Genomic DNA, 14,384 nt, shown 5'->3' with positions numbered 1-14,384 from the left:
GCTGCTGTCCCATCCAGAGGCCCAGATTGCATTGTGCACTTTCCCTCCCCAAATGCTGGGCAAAAAAACCTAGGATGCTTTGTAACTGCTATCTGCATGCAGGTCTGGCAGCTCTCTCCCTCTCAACTCTCATGCTGATGCTTCTTCAGAGGAGAGGCTACATCGCTACTGCCCTTTCCACCTTTTCTTTGGAGTCACAATACTACAGCTTCTGATAGCCTCTGTGTGACCTCACTTACTTTGAGACAATCATAGATTCATATGGGCTGAAGGGACCTTCAAAGGTCATCCAGTCCAACCCCCTTTGCAGTCAGCAGGGTCATCCTCAACTAGATCAGGATGCCCAGAGCCCTGCCAAGCCTCACCTAAAATATCTCCAGGGAAGGGGTCTCAACCACTGCCCTGGGCAACCTGTTCCAGTGTTCCACCACCCTTATAGTAAAGAACCTGTTTGTAACATCCAATGTAAATCTGCACTTCTCTCGTTTAAAGCCATTGCCACTCATCCTATCACTGCAGGCCTATGTAAACAGTCTCTCTCCAGCCTTCATGTAAGTCCCTTCACTAGGTCTCCCTGGAGCCTCCTCTTCTCCAGGCTGAACAACCCCAGCTTCTTCAGCCTGTCCTCTTAGCAGAGATGCTCCAACACCCTGATCATTTTCATGGCTCTCCTCTGGATCTTCTCCATCAGGTCCATGTGTTTCCTGTATTGTGGGCTCCAGACCTGTACCCAGTACTCCAAGTGACATCTCACCAGAGCAAAGAGGCAGAATCACCTCTCTGGGTCTGCTGGCAACACATCTTCTGATGCAGCCCAGGATGTGATTTGCCTTCTGGGCTGCAAGCTCACACTGCCTGCTCATGTCCAGCTTCTCATCCATCAGCACCCCCAAGTCTTTTTCCACAGGGCTGCTTTCTAACACCTCATCCTCCAGCCTGCACTGATAGTGAGGATTTTTCTGGCCCAAGTGCAGAATAGATTTTAACTGAGTACTGAGCATTGTATCCTGCAAGATTCTCTCACAGAGCATTTCAGCCAGTATCTTTCAAACCCAAATTAATTAATGGAATCTCTGAGTAGTTTCTAATGTATCCTTTATCCTGCCAGCTTATAGATTTCTGTTAAGAGTACACTCTTCAGAAGAGCTAGCATTCTGTCTGCTTCACCATACAAAATAACATTTGTCTTGAGAGGAGCTAGGTGTTTGGAGTGTAACTCTGTTGAAATAGTTGCTTAAGTAGGATAGAAAAAAACACCTCATTTGAATTCTGTTGTTTGTCTTCTTATATAAGCACACAAGTGTTTCATGTTTATATTGTACCTTTTCTCAGCAAGCACTTGGAGAAATTTGTGTTATCAACATCCTACAGATAGCAGGCATTAAACACAGGCAATTGAACTGATTTCCCTATGGTCATGCCACGCAGCACTGGCAGAGCTGGGAATAGTGCCTCTGACTGAATCTGGGCTTTACTGATAAAAGAGCATCTTCTTCTACCCAACTTTTTGTTTTCCTTTCCCATTCCCCTCATCTCTTCCTACACACACACACACATCTGGTCACATCAAATTCCTCTACTTGCCTCAGTGGTTTTCTCATGTTTCAGCTCCTCCTTTTCACCTCTTCAGCTCCTCTTTTCACCTCTCCGGCTCACATGAATCACAGAATGCTGGGGGGCTGGCAGGGACCTTGAAAGATCATCCAGTCCAACCCCCCTGCCAGAGCAGGATCACCTACACCAGATCATACAGGAACACATCCAGGCAGGACTTGAATATCTCCAGAGAGGGAGACTCCACAACCCCCCTGGGCAGCCTGTCCCAGTGTTCCATCACCCTCACAGTGAAAAAATTCTTCCTCATGTTTCCATGGAACTTCCTCTGGCTCAACCTCCACCTATTGCCCCTTGTACTGTCATTGGGCATCACTGAGGAGAGCCTGGCTCCATGCTCTTGGCATTTGCCCTTTACATCTTTATAAACATGAATGAGGTCACTCCACAGTCTTCTCCTTTCCAAACTAAAGAACCCCAGCTCCCTCAGTCTCTCCTTGTAAGAAAGATGTTCCACACATGACTCTTCCTCCTCCCAGCATGAGCTTGTGTTTGTTTGCCATTTTAGGTACCCACATTGCACAGAATTCCCTTTAGCCACTCTTGTCTATCCAGCTACAGCCATTTCCCTTTCAACTGTGAGTATGTGCACTTACTATATGGAGCTTTTCTCACTACTGTGGACCTTTTAACCCCCCTCCTGAGGAATTTAGTCTCCTCTTCTTTACCAAGTGTAGAAATGAGAACATCATCTTTGCAATCTGTAATTTGCTACAACACAATTCCATTTCTCTTTTGAAATCTTGTCCCCTTTTGGTTACATTTCTGTCCTCAATGGTTCTCCTAACTTAAGTGATTTTCACTGTTTCCTTCAAAGGATCAGCTTTACTTCCCCACCAGGTTAGTGGAAACCTTCTAAATGACCCTGTTGTTTACTTTCTCTTACTTCTATTACTTCTGTGTAGTATATCACCTGCAGCCACTACATTTTTTTTGCTGTCTCACGTCTATATTACTATATATGGTTCCAATTCATTTACTTAATGCTCTTGCATGACCTTGGTAAATATAAGTTGTCTTAGTATATTGCTTACTTATTTTGCTGCTGAATGGGAAAGTGAAAGCTTCTGTTCACTCTGACTGGGGAGACAGTGGAGGAGGGCTTTCTTACTCCTCCTTACCACAGGAGCAAGAACCTAAACATACAATGTAACAGACTGAGACATCTGAATCTTTCAGAGGAGAACAAGTTCCACTTCCTGTCACAGACAAAGAGAAAAAAAATAATTAAACTGATTTAGAAACTGTAGCAAATTAACTGCTGTAAAAGAAGATGATGTAAGGAGAGCTGCAAAACAGGATACCGTTTTTATAGGCAATTAAGACAGAAAGAGCTTCAGATGGCAGAGAGGAAAGAGGGAGGAACAATGCCTTTAGCAAATAAACATTCAGATGAAGAGGAAAGTGGGTGGCAAGGAAATAAATAAGAAGTTAACAAGGACATGGGAAGAGCAGTTGCAAAGTGTGGTGGTTTAAGCCTTAATTGGGAGTTAAGAGCTCAGATGGGGGCAAGGCTGAGGATCTCTCCCCTGCTCCCCTCCTCCTCCCTCCCAGCAGAGAGGGAAAAAAAAAAAGGAAAGGAGCAAATCACCAAACAATAATTTGGAGTCGGCTTGGAAGTAGAGAGGTAAACAGTTCTTTCAGTTCTTTCTTTAAACAAAACTATATATGTATATCTATCTCAATAACAGGTAAGGTTCACAAGGGCAAAGAACAAGGATGGATGGGAGGGGGACAAAGAGGAAGAATACAAAACCAGTTTCTCTCTGAAGAGGCATGGAGGCAGCAGGGAGAAGGATCAGGCTCAACCACTCATCCAGGAGAGGCAGGAGCCAAAAGGAGGGCTAATGACTCCAATGCCTTCCCTTTTATACCCTAGCTGGGCAGGGAGGGGGGAGTGGAACAGACTGAGTTTCCCAGGGGGAAAATGCCCTGCAGGGAAGGCTAAGCACTCACAAGCCCTCCCCCCTGTTTCCCAGAATAGGCGTTAACCCACCACACAAAGACAAAATGTGACTGATATTTGTCATGTTCGTTGTGATGAATGCAATCACAATTTATCACAACATAGCATCTGACTACAGTTCTCAAATATTAGTTTGAGAGGACAGATATTGCTGATCCTACTTAATCTGCTTGTTGATCTACCGAAGTTTACCATCACATGGGGATTGCTTACCTCTACAGCAGTTACTTTGTTAGCTAAAGTAACACTGCAAGACTAACCACAAAAGATGCAAGATTTTGTAGCTACAGAAACACCAAAGAATGTTGAAATAGATGAAGTGCAGCAGAGGGAGTGCTTAAGAAGATGTATTCGTCCTTCAAGCACTGTATGAAATGTTTGAGTTATTGGCGTGAGGTGTTCTGTTGATCCAGAGTCAGAAAAATGTTCTCATCTCTTTTGATGGGGACTGCACACCCTGGTTCCTTCTCTCTCATAAATGGCCTGGTTTAACACAGCCTGCTCTCATAAGCAACACCCCCCAGCCCACCCCCACCCCCCCCAAAAAAAAATACACCAGGGAAAGCAACAGAAGCAGTCCTGTGGACATAGCACAATATAGAATTACCTTAGCCTGTTTCTCAGAAAAGCAGAAACAGCAGCAGAAGCCAGCGGTAAAACAACCTCCACACCCCTGAAGCCTGCAGCCAGCCCAGTGGAAAAAGATAACACCCCAAACCAGAAACTGGAAGCAGCAACTGGAAACAGGAAGCCTCTCATGTTACAATCTGAACTTCCAGCCCCATGATACTTGGCTCCAGCCAGCACTTTCATTTTGAAGCTGGCATGACAGCAGCATGGTATTGAATATACACATCAGCAGATTCAATTGGCTAAACCCATGACAATAAATGACTAAGTAACATGGAAGTAAAGGATTTTGGAAGAGTTCAGGATCAGGAAGAAACATAATTTGCAGCTGGCTGCAAATGAAAACAGGCATATTGCAGTGCCACATCTCTGAAGGGTGCTCTGTAGTAAACTATTAATCATAGAATCACAGAATGTTAGGGGCTGGAATAGACCTTGAAGCATCATCCTGGCCAACCCCCCCTGCCAGAGCAGGATCACCTATGCCAGATCACACAGGAACACATCCAGGCAGGTTTGAATACCTCTAGAGAGGGAGACTCCACAACTTGCCTGGGTAGCCTGATCCAGTGTTCTGTCACTCTCACAGCAAAAAAAAAATTTCCTCCTGTTTCCATGAACTTCTGTGCCTCAGCTTCCACCATTGCCCCCTGTGCTGTCATTGGGCATCACCCAGCAGAGCCTGGCTCCATCCATTGACTATTGGTATGTCAGGTGGCTGCTTCTGTAAACTTCCCACATAAAATGTGCAGCACAGTGCCTGGCTGCCTGTGCCTCCTTCTGGACGCCAGTCCCTTACATCTCTGACTCCAGCTTAGTTCTGTGACTCATGTGGACTCATGTGGACACGGCTGTCTATTCTTCTTCTATTCTGTTCTAACACTTTGTTCCTCTGTGAGCATGGCAGGAAAGAAGGACAGAAAGGCAGAGGGCCTCCCAGTGGATGTTAGACTGTGGAAAGGCAGAAGCCGTTGGGCTCACACAGTCTTTCTTATATTTCCCATCCTTTCCCTTTCTTTTCCTTGTTCTCCTAATAATGAATCTGTAACTCAGCTTTCATTCCTTTTCCTAAAAATTATGTTTAAAGCAGAAGGTTTTTTGGGGAGTTCTAATTAAGGGAACAGAGAGTAGAAACTGCTGCTCATTTGGAAGCATGAATACTAATTTAAAGTCATCTTTTGTGTCATTTAGTAGTTTTAATTTATGTTGAATTTGTTGGGGTGAAGGAAAGGTTGTGAATTCACTGCTCGTTTCAGCGCTTCCTTATGGTGTTAAAAACAGGCTCAGCCTGAGCAACTTTAAAAATGGTTTCCATGGAAGTCAACTAAATACACTTAATTCTTTCTAAATTAATGAATAATCACAGAATATTAGAGGTTGGAAGGGACCTCCAGAGATTGTTGGGTCTCACCCTCCTGCCAAAAGGAGGATCACCCAGGGGAGTCCAGGCAGGAATGCATCCAGGTGGGTTTTGAAAGTCTCCAGAGAAGGAGACTCCACAACCTCCCTGGGCAGCCTGTTCAGGGCTTTGTTACTCTCACTCTAAAGAAGTTTCTCCTCATGTTGAGGTGAAGTCTTCTATGTTCAAGTTTGTATCCATTGTTTCTTGTCTTATTACTGCACACCACCAAAGTGAGATTGGCCTCCTCCACTTGACACCCACCCCTCAGATATTTACAGATACTGATCAGATTCCCTCTCAGCCTTCTTTTCTCAAGACTAAACAGCCCCAGGGCTCTCAGTCTCTCTTCCTAAGGGAGATGCTCAAGTCCCCTAATCACCCTCGTGGCCCTCCCTTGGATTCTCTCCATCAGGTCTCTGTCTCTCTTGAATTGGGGAGCCCAAAACTCGACACAGTATTCCAGGTGTGGAAATGGAAAGAATATAACAGCTCCTGACTTGGGCTTATTCTCTAGGATCTTGCATGAGAACTGGCATTGCTTTTTCTGTGCTGATGTTCATTCTCACACAAGGCCCAGTTGCAGTGCCATTGTGACCTAGGGTGGCTGAAACTGGAAACTGCTGGTGTGCTTTTAACAGGCTGTCCGTTGTTTGCAGAGTTTATGCGGAACCCTTGTGTGGATGCTGGCTTGGTCCCGCCTTTGGTGCAGCTCTTAAACTGCAAAGACCAGGAAGTGCTGCTTCAAACAGGACGTGCGCTGGGCAATATATGCTACGACAGCCGTGAGTGTTGAAATATGCCATACTTGGTAGATGCTCCTGGAGGAGGGAGGGGAATGTTTTGATCTTCTGTACATCATGTGCTATGGGGGGGTCATTTTCCTCCTTTCTTCATTCTTATTTACCACATGACTCTTGTGATTGTATGGCACAATTGTATGTCACACCTGGCATTATGCTTTTGTGACAGAAAGATTAAAGAACCCTCTTTCACTATTGCAGTAGAACTGGATATAAAACCCCAAAATATTTGTGATCCTGGGTTTGCTTTGGTTTTTTGAAACATAATTAGCTAGGTTTTCAAAGAGCAGGTGCAGCATACATAGAAGCCTGAATAGTTAGTTTTTCCTCAAAAAGAGTGTCTCAGAAGGCAACAGATGAGTCAGGAGGGAGTATTCACGTTCTACAAGTCTCAGAGGTGTGCAGAGCTATGTATATGGGCTGAAATGATGCCTAAGCTCTCATTTGATTCTCATGATTTTGACATGTCCAATCAGTTGCCCCATACTGGTTTTTTTTAGTAGTCAGGATCTGGAGGGGGAGATTGGGGGAGGAGTTTTTTGAGCTTATTATGAGGACAATAATCGCTTGCACAGCCAAGCAATTGAGTTTTGAAATGCAATTGTGACTCCATGTGCTGATCACATGTATGGATATGCTGTTTGCAAACCCAAGCCACTGGGTGCAGTGTTTTGAAAAGGCAGCCTCATTATGGTGAACCTTTTGGGTACAGAAGCAGGGACAACAGGAACGTCTTTCTGTGCACATGAAAGAAGCCTGTGGATGTCTGCAGATTGGAAGTGAGATGAAACCATAAAACAATTTTGTTACCTTGAGGTTGAGTGACTTACTTCATACGGCCAGAAATTTTCTTTGTACCGTGTGCTGCGTTTACTGAAAGCTTTGCTGTTCTGAATACTCCCTGTTGAAAGAATGCAATTATTGGTAGCCTTTCTCCTTGCTAGGGGTTTTTTTCATCCCTGTTGGAAAATTTACATTTTATATTGTTTTTAATTACCTTGCCTTTGACCTCAGGGAAGTTAATTAGATTTTTCCATGCTGGAATTTTCATTTACAGACAACTGCTGCTCGAGGATGTTAACGTATAATTCTCTCATTTAGGATTTTCTTTAAGGTGACCAATCAACTGAACAACTGGAACAACTGGAAACTTCAAGTAGAAGCTTTCTATAACATAATGTATTTATTACATTTTATTTCAGGGTCTTATGTGATGTAAAGCTCACTCCAAGGTGGCAGTGCTTTATTTCCTATAAGTCTAATCGACATAGCTACTCATGTCATTATCCTCACCTTCTTTCATGAAATAGAATAAGGGGACACAGAAATGGTTGTGTAGTACCAGTTATTTTGGATTACAGCTGGCTTTTGTGGTGAAGGATTGACCCAGGACCAAAAAGCTGTGCTAACACACCTTGTGCTGCCCTACTGTGGAGCAAAGCTTGCACCGATAAAAATCTACAGTGAGCAGTGATGTGTTCTGTGTGCCATGTCTTGCTGTGCTCCTCTGGGAGGACAGTCACTGCCTTCTGTGTGCATTTGGAGAAGATTACTGAATAAAATGTAATAAAATGTTACAAAAATCAAGATTAGCATCTTGGATTTGAGTGGAAGAGGCAATTCACAGTGCTCATTTATCATATCCACCCTATCTGACTTTTATTTTGTCTGTTATATTAATATGTAATGATTGTGTAGTTATGTATCTATGTATCCCATCCTAAATTCTTATTTAGGACAAATACTTTCAGTTACTACAAAATTTAATCTTTTTTCCTTTAAATTAGAAGAAAACCAAAGACTTTCAGAGTATAACAAAGAGATGTGGAGGCCTGTAATTCTAGAGAAAAACATTGTGTATTGATAGTCTTCTGAATTGACAAAGAAGCAGCTCTTGCCTTACTGAGCATTGGGATTCATACAGGAATGCATTTTGCCATATCCAGGAGTGGTTTTTCACTTCTCCTGCCCATGTAATTACAACACAAAGTGATGAGGAAGGCCTTTAAATCCTAAATCAATGTTAGGCTGAAGTTACAAAATCAAGCCCATATTGAATGACTCACAGCAATATTTCTATTTATTGGAAGCCCCAATTATCCTGTATTTCATCCCAGCAGGTATGCACCACTTTGCTTAGTGACATTTTGTGCAAAAAGTTGTTCATCAGGTCTCTGTTTTTGCGAAGGCTGAATGGGTGCAGGATAAAAGCTATGGGATGAAAGGCTTTACCTGCTGGGAAGGCCCCTTCAAAGTGGCCTTGCTGAGCAGAGGGATTGCCTGACAGGTTTTTCTTGATGAAATGAAAAGTGGCAGCAGTTTCTCAGAATTCACAGGTCCCAGAATTTCTGCATGAAGGCAAGACCATTTCTACTTAAGTTCAGGAGGGGGCTATTCGTGAAACACAGCTGCTGTGGAAAGGTAATTCAAGGCTAAGTAAGTCCCAATGCTGGAAGAGGTTTAGTACCTTCCTGAAGGTAAAAGGGGAATCACACATCTGCTGGCCAGATACCTTACTGAAGAGATTAATCTCCTCACAGAAAACTTGAAATGAAATTCTGTTTACTTACAAGATTTTCTTCTCTGTGAAGCTTGAGGTACATACGTGCAGAGTTACTGTCTGGGTGCTCTTCAGGGCTGGCCCCCTAAAATCATACTTCATCACCTGCCTGAGTGTTGCAAAAAAACCAGAGACTTAAATGCATTTCATGAGCAGAGGAAAAATTAGGTCAAATTTATCCCAAGTGACACTGAGGGCATCCTTTTTAAAGTATTTATGTGGTGAAGACATCTGTTTTATGTGACTCTGAACATCAAGAATACAGGCAAATGTAGCTTCAAAGCAGAGTAGGAGGAAGCTTTGTTAGTGCTGCTGAGGCATCTAAGTCTCCCAGAACTTCCTCTTGTACGCAGAAGAGAAAGAAACAGGTGAGGCAGCCAAAAGGATTTTAAATCAGAAGCAATGAATGTAACTAATCACAGTATGCAAACTGTTCAGTGATGTCCTACAATTTAAGAACAGACCCATTACGGCATGTTCCTGTACAGGCTGTAATTGTTGAACATGCTAAATGCCACATATACCTCTGCCCTCAAATTGTCGTCAAAGCAGAAAGTGCAAAGCAAAGAAAGGGAGACAGGATCTCTCCCTCCTGCTTTCTCCCCCACTATGTCTGCAGCCTGTACCAAGTACAGCTGCTTTTACTTCTGTATCCCCAGACAACAGGTTCCTCAGCCTCACTCAGGGGCAGAATTTTGACTGAATTCTATTACTAGATGCAAAGCTCCAAGCCTACTCATTCCTTTTAACCACCAGTTACATTTTTCATCCCTTATAATCAAAGCTAAATTCTTAGGCATTGCCCAGTGAAGACCCTAAGACCCAGATCTCTCTTAACCCCAGACCTTTAACACTGGGGCTATTTAGTTTGAAAAAGAGGAGACTGAGAGGAGACCTACCTGAAAGGACATTGTAGAGAGGCTGGTGCTGGTCTCTTCTTGCAGATAATTAGAACAGGAGGAAATGGCCTCAAGCCGAGACTGGGTAGGTTTAGACTGGACATTGGGAACAAATTTTTTTGAGGGGAGGAGTGGTCAGGCATTGGAATGTGCTGCCCAGGGAGGTGGTGGAGTCACCAAACCTGGATGTGTTTCAAGGTGGTTTGGATGTGGTGGGGTGGGGATATGGTTTAGGGGTGAACCTTGCCGAGTAGAGTTATTGGTTGGACTTGGTGGTCCTGAGGGTCTTTTCCAACCTGATTGTTTCTGGGATTCTCCACCACTTCTCTTTAAAAAGATCTTATGTGTACTCAGCTGCCTGTTGTACAAGGATGTACAGACCTCTTGCAGAGATCTGCTAAGACAGGCTAAGTACAAAAATAAGAAGCTACTCAATTGTACCTCAGGATCTAAAGCATGAAACCAGACACTGAAGAATTAAATGTACTGGAAACCAGTCAAATTCAGTTTTCTTCAAAAAATGGCATAACCTTTTTCAGTACCATATGGAAAACCAGCAGAATCCTGGAACACAACTGGTATTGATAATGACACACTACTGGCTAATCATTTTTATGAAGGTCACCCTTGTGGCATCCGGCCACGATCTTTTCATTGTAGTGGATCCTACCAGATGTAAATACCATCTACTAAGCTGTTTCCCAAGCAGTGTCATGACATTGAGAGCAGAGGCTTTAACTTGTTGATTGAAAACTGTTTAGAACAGCTTACAGACAATTAAAATTTGAGTTTTTAATTGTACAGCAGCAGTGTTTTACCTTAGAAAACCATAGCAATCTTACAGTTAGAACTCCTTGGTCATGCAGTGTATTTTCAAAGCCTCTGCAGTACAAGTACTGCATCAGCTAGAAACTGAGCATACCATGTGCATACCAACACATTACTTTCACAGTAATATTTAATACTTAATAGGAATTCATCATGAATGTTCTTTAGGAAGCTGTTAAAACAATATTATTCTGATTTCTTGGGTTTGACTGTCCTCAATTAAAGCATGGCACCAAGCACCCCATCAAGTCTCCTCCTGAACACCTCCAATGATGGTGACTCCACCACCTCCCCAGGCAGCCCATTCCAATGGGCAATCACTCTCTCTGTATAGAACTTCTTCCTAACATCCAGCCTAAACCTCCCCTGGCACAGCCTGAGACTGTGTCCTCTTGTTCTGGTGCTGGCTGTCTGGGAGAAGAGACCAACCTCCACCTGTCTAAAACCACTCTTCAGGTAGTTGTAGAGAGCAATAAGGTCACCCCTGAGTCTTCTCTCCAGGCTAAGCAACCCCAGCTCCCTCAGCCTCTCCTCATAGGGCTTGTGTTCCAAACCCCTCACCAACTTCTTTGTGAGCATCAAAACCAGCTATTAAAGAAATTATATCAAAACCAAATTCTCCTTCTCAGGCTATTTCTCTTTTCAAAATATACATTCTAAATACTAACTCTACTGAAACAAGCAACAAAACTCTCATGACTTAAGCCAGAACGTAACAGAAGCTCACATGGGGGAAAAAATTGAATGAAAAGCCACCAAGCCCAAATTACCATAGATCTGCAGCTTTTGCACTCTCTAAGGTATGAGACCTGATGTTTTAAAGAGCATAGGCATGGCATGTCCTGCTTATTTTTGCCAGTGCAAGTATTGATTTCTTCCTCATTTTACCGGGAAGATTTATTTTAATAAACAGAAAAAGCAGCTCAGAATTCAGTCAGTACAGGTGCACAGAAAATACAGTCTAAGAAACAAAGCAGATCTCTTTCCAACTCATTACTTGCTCCCCCTCAAGCATTTCATTCACAATCTGTAAAGTTTGTGTATTGCTCATACTTCAACAAGCTCAGAGGACACATCTGCTCAATTTACAGTCAAAACAGAAGCCACAGGCAGCAAGGAAATAAACATTAAAAAAAAAAAAAAGGAAGGTGTTTCCAGAGTCTTAAATAAGGTCATGTGCAGACTTGGAAAGAAATCCCACTTCATCCCCTAGATCCTCCTGCCACCCTAGAAGCCAGTTAAGAATTCAGACTTTAAGGACTGAGCTATTTCTTCATAGTTCAAAACAAAGTAGGAAAGACAAAACCTTGGAATTCCCCTAATATTTATGAAGACTAAAAAAAGTCCCTATCAGGAAGAAAAGCTCTTAGAATTTCAGTAACAAAAAGTGAACTACACAAAATCTAGATCTCACTCTTCTTTTGATTCAACCTCTGATTTCATGTCTTCTATGACATTGCCTTTTAAGTTATTAAAAATTGGTCATATTTATAAGACAACTGTACAGTCATGGTGCTTGCAAGCCCTCAGAAAATGAAGTCTGATAGCTGAGTGTCTAGACATGGCCAAAATGTAAAACCTTGTCCAACTTCAGTTAAAAAAGCAGACATTATGCAACCACAAATATTCACTGTCACCAGGTCAGCAACTGCCAAAAACCAGGATCCTTACGGTTGGAAGGGACCTCAAGGATCAGCCAGTTCCAACCCCCTGCCACAGGCAGGGACACCTCACACCACATCAGGTTGCTCAGAGCCACATCCAGCCTGGCCTTAAAAACCTCCAGGGATGAGGCTTCTACCACCTCCCTGGGCAACCTGTGCCAGTGTCTCACCACCCTCATGGGGAAGAACTTCTTCCTAACATCCAATATGAATCTACCCATTTCTAGTTTTATTTCGTTCCCCCTAGTCTCATCACTACCTGACAGCCTAAAAAGTCCCTCCCCAGCTTTCTTGTAGTCCCCTTCAGATACTGGGAGGTCACAATTAGGTCTCCTCAGAGTCTTCTCCAAACTGAATAGCCCAAACTCCCTCCATCTGTCCAGAGGGAGTTTGGAGGACTCCAGTCCTCTGATCATCCTCGTGGCCCTTCCCTGGACACATTCCAGCACATCCAGATCCTTCTTATAACAGGGGCTCCAGAACTGGCTGCAGTACTCCAGGTGGGGTCTCGCCAGAGTGGAGTAGAGGGGTAGAATCACCTCCCTCTACCTGCTGGCTATGCTTCTCTTGATGCAGTCCAGAAAGCAAATCACGTCCTGGGCTGCAAAGCAGTTGGGGCAAGGATAGCACTGACCCCAAACCAACAACTCACCTCAGCTTTTCCTGGATCCCAGGGCCACTTGTTACTTTCTCACTTCTCTGGATAATTTTCTTTCTTCCCAGTGCCTAGCAGGCCCCACAAATATACTTTATGGTGGGGTTTTTTGGTTTGGGTTTAGGTTTTGTTTCTTATTCTTGGACAGTCTGAAACATTTCACTCAGGGCCTGAGAGTAACATTTCTAAATTAATTGCTGTGTGCAAGTTTATTTTGTTAATAGCCCGTGGTGCCATAAATGTCTATTTGCCAGTGTAGGAAAAACTGCCTGATATTTTGCTGTGTAATTGGATTCCATGATTTATTTCATGCTGTATGAAATAAGCAGCACAGGCTGGCTTCAGCTCTGACTTATGCTTCCATAAACCTAATTTGTTTGACTGCAATGGAATTACTAAGGAATTACATAGAGTCATAAACTGAACTGAAGAATTTGCTGTCAGCATATTGCACATGAAAAGGAAGGCAGAGGGAAGTGTTCTCTTCAGCTTTGAGGGCCTTTACCTTGCTTTTATAGATCTAGCAGAACTTCTTCATACTGGATGGCTTCTTCATTTTCAAACAGAATTTGCTACACTTCAGAACTGTAATCTCTTTGGAAGCCAGAACAAATCACCTGCCAGTACTGAGACCGGCAGCATTTTCTTCTCACAGAATCACTAAGGTTGGAAGAGACCTCAAAGATCATCAAGTCCAAGCTGTCAGCACAGACCTCATGACTAAACCATAGCACCAAGTGCCACGTCCACTCCCTTCTTGAACACCTCCACTCAATGCTAAGAAAAACATTTCTGCTGTTGTTGAAATCTTAGGTCCACTAAGTAGAATTTGACTGGAAGGGAAATACTACCCAAAAAAATCTTAACCAGTAAACTCATCACTGTTCTTTTGTCTGAAATCAGAACCTTGGGATTTTTCTCATGTGTGCCTGACATAAGAGTAATATGAAAAACAGGCAAACGTTACTGGAATTAAATCGTGGCGTTGAATCTGGCTTGCATTTGATTGCTGTCTCGAAACAAGCCTGTGTTCATGGAGGGAATGTGAGCAGGCACAGTAATTTGATAATCCACACTGAGTTTTACAGAAAACTTCTGTGAGCCACTCATGATATAAAAAGAGACTTGACTAGTTATACGGTGGAAGTAATAACTCGTTCTGTAATAAATCTTACTGTACGTTTTATAGGGGGGGGAAAAAAAACCCTCTGTGGTTGCTTGGGCTTTTCAAAGAGGTGTGTACTTAAGAAACCCAAAGCTACACAGCAGCATTTCCCTTTGTGAGCTGCAGTGAAGCAGTTTTAAGCAGAAACTGTTCCATCACTGATCTCTGAGGAATAACAAATGTTTATTTTAAAAGGTCACA

General features: G+C 43.1%; 1 protein-coding gene across 1 annotated transcript in view; it reads left to right on the top strand.

Moving 5' to 3' along the window:
• The window catches only part of RAP1GDS1 (Rap1 GTPase-GDP dissociation stimulator 1), a 107,525-nt gene that overhangs the window by 58,824 nt on the left and 34,317 nt on the right, over positions 1–14,384 (top strand). The window contains exon 4 of the mRNA XM_054163091.1: positions 6,269–6,394. Coding sequence (XP_054019066.1) covers positions 6,269–6,394 — 126 coding nt within the window. The remainder of the gene's footprint in view (positions 1–6,268; positions 6,395–14,384) is intronic.

Source organism: Dryobates pubescens, chromosome 1 (assembly GCF_014839835.1).
Source record: "Dryobates pubescens isolate bDryPub1 chromosome 1, bDryPub1.pri, whole genome shotgun sequence".
Lineage (NCBI taxonomy): Eukaryota > Metazoa > Chordata > Aves > Piciformes > Picidae > Dryobates > Dryobates pubescens.
Note: the sequence above shows the minus strand (reverse complement) of the source record. Positions and strands in the feature narration are given on the sequence as shown.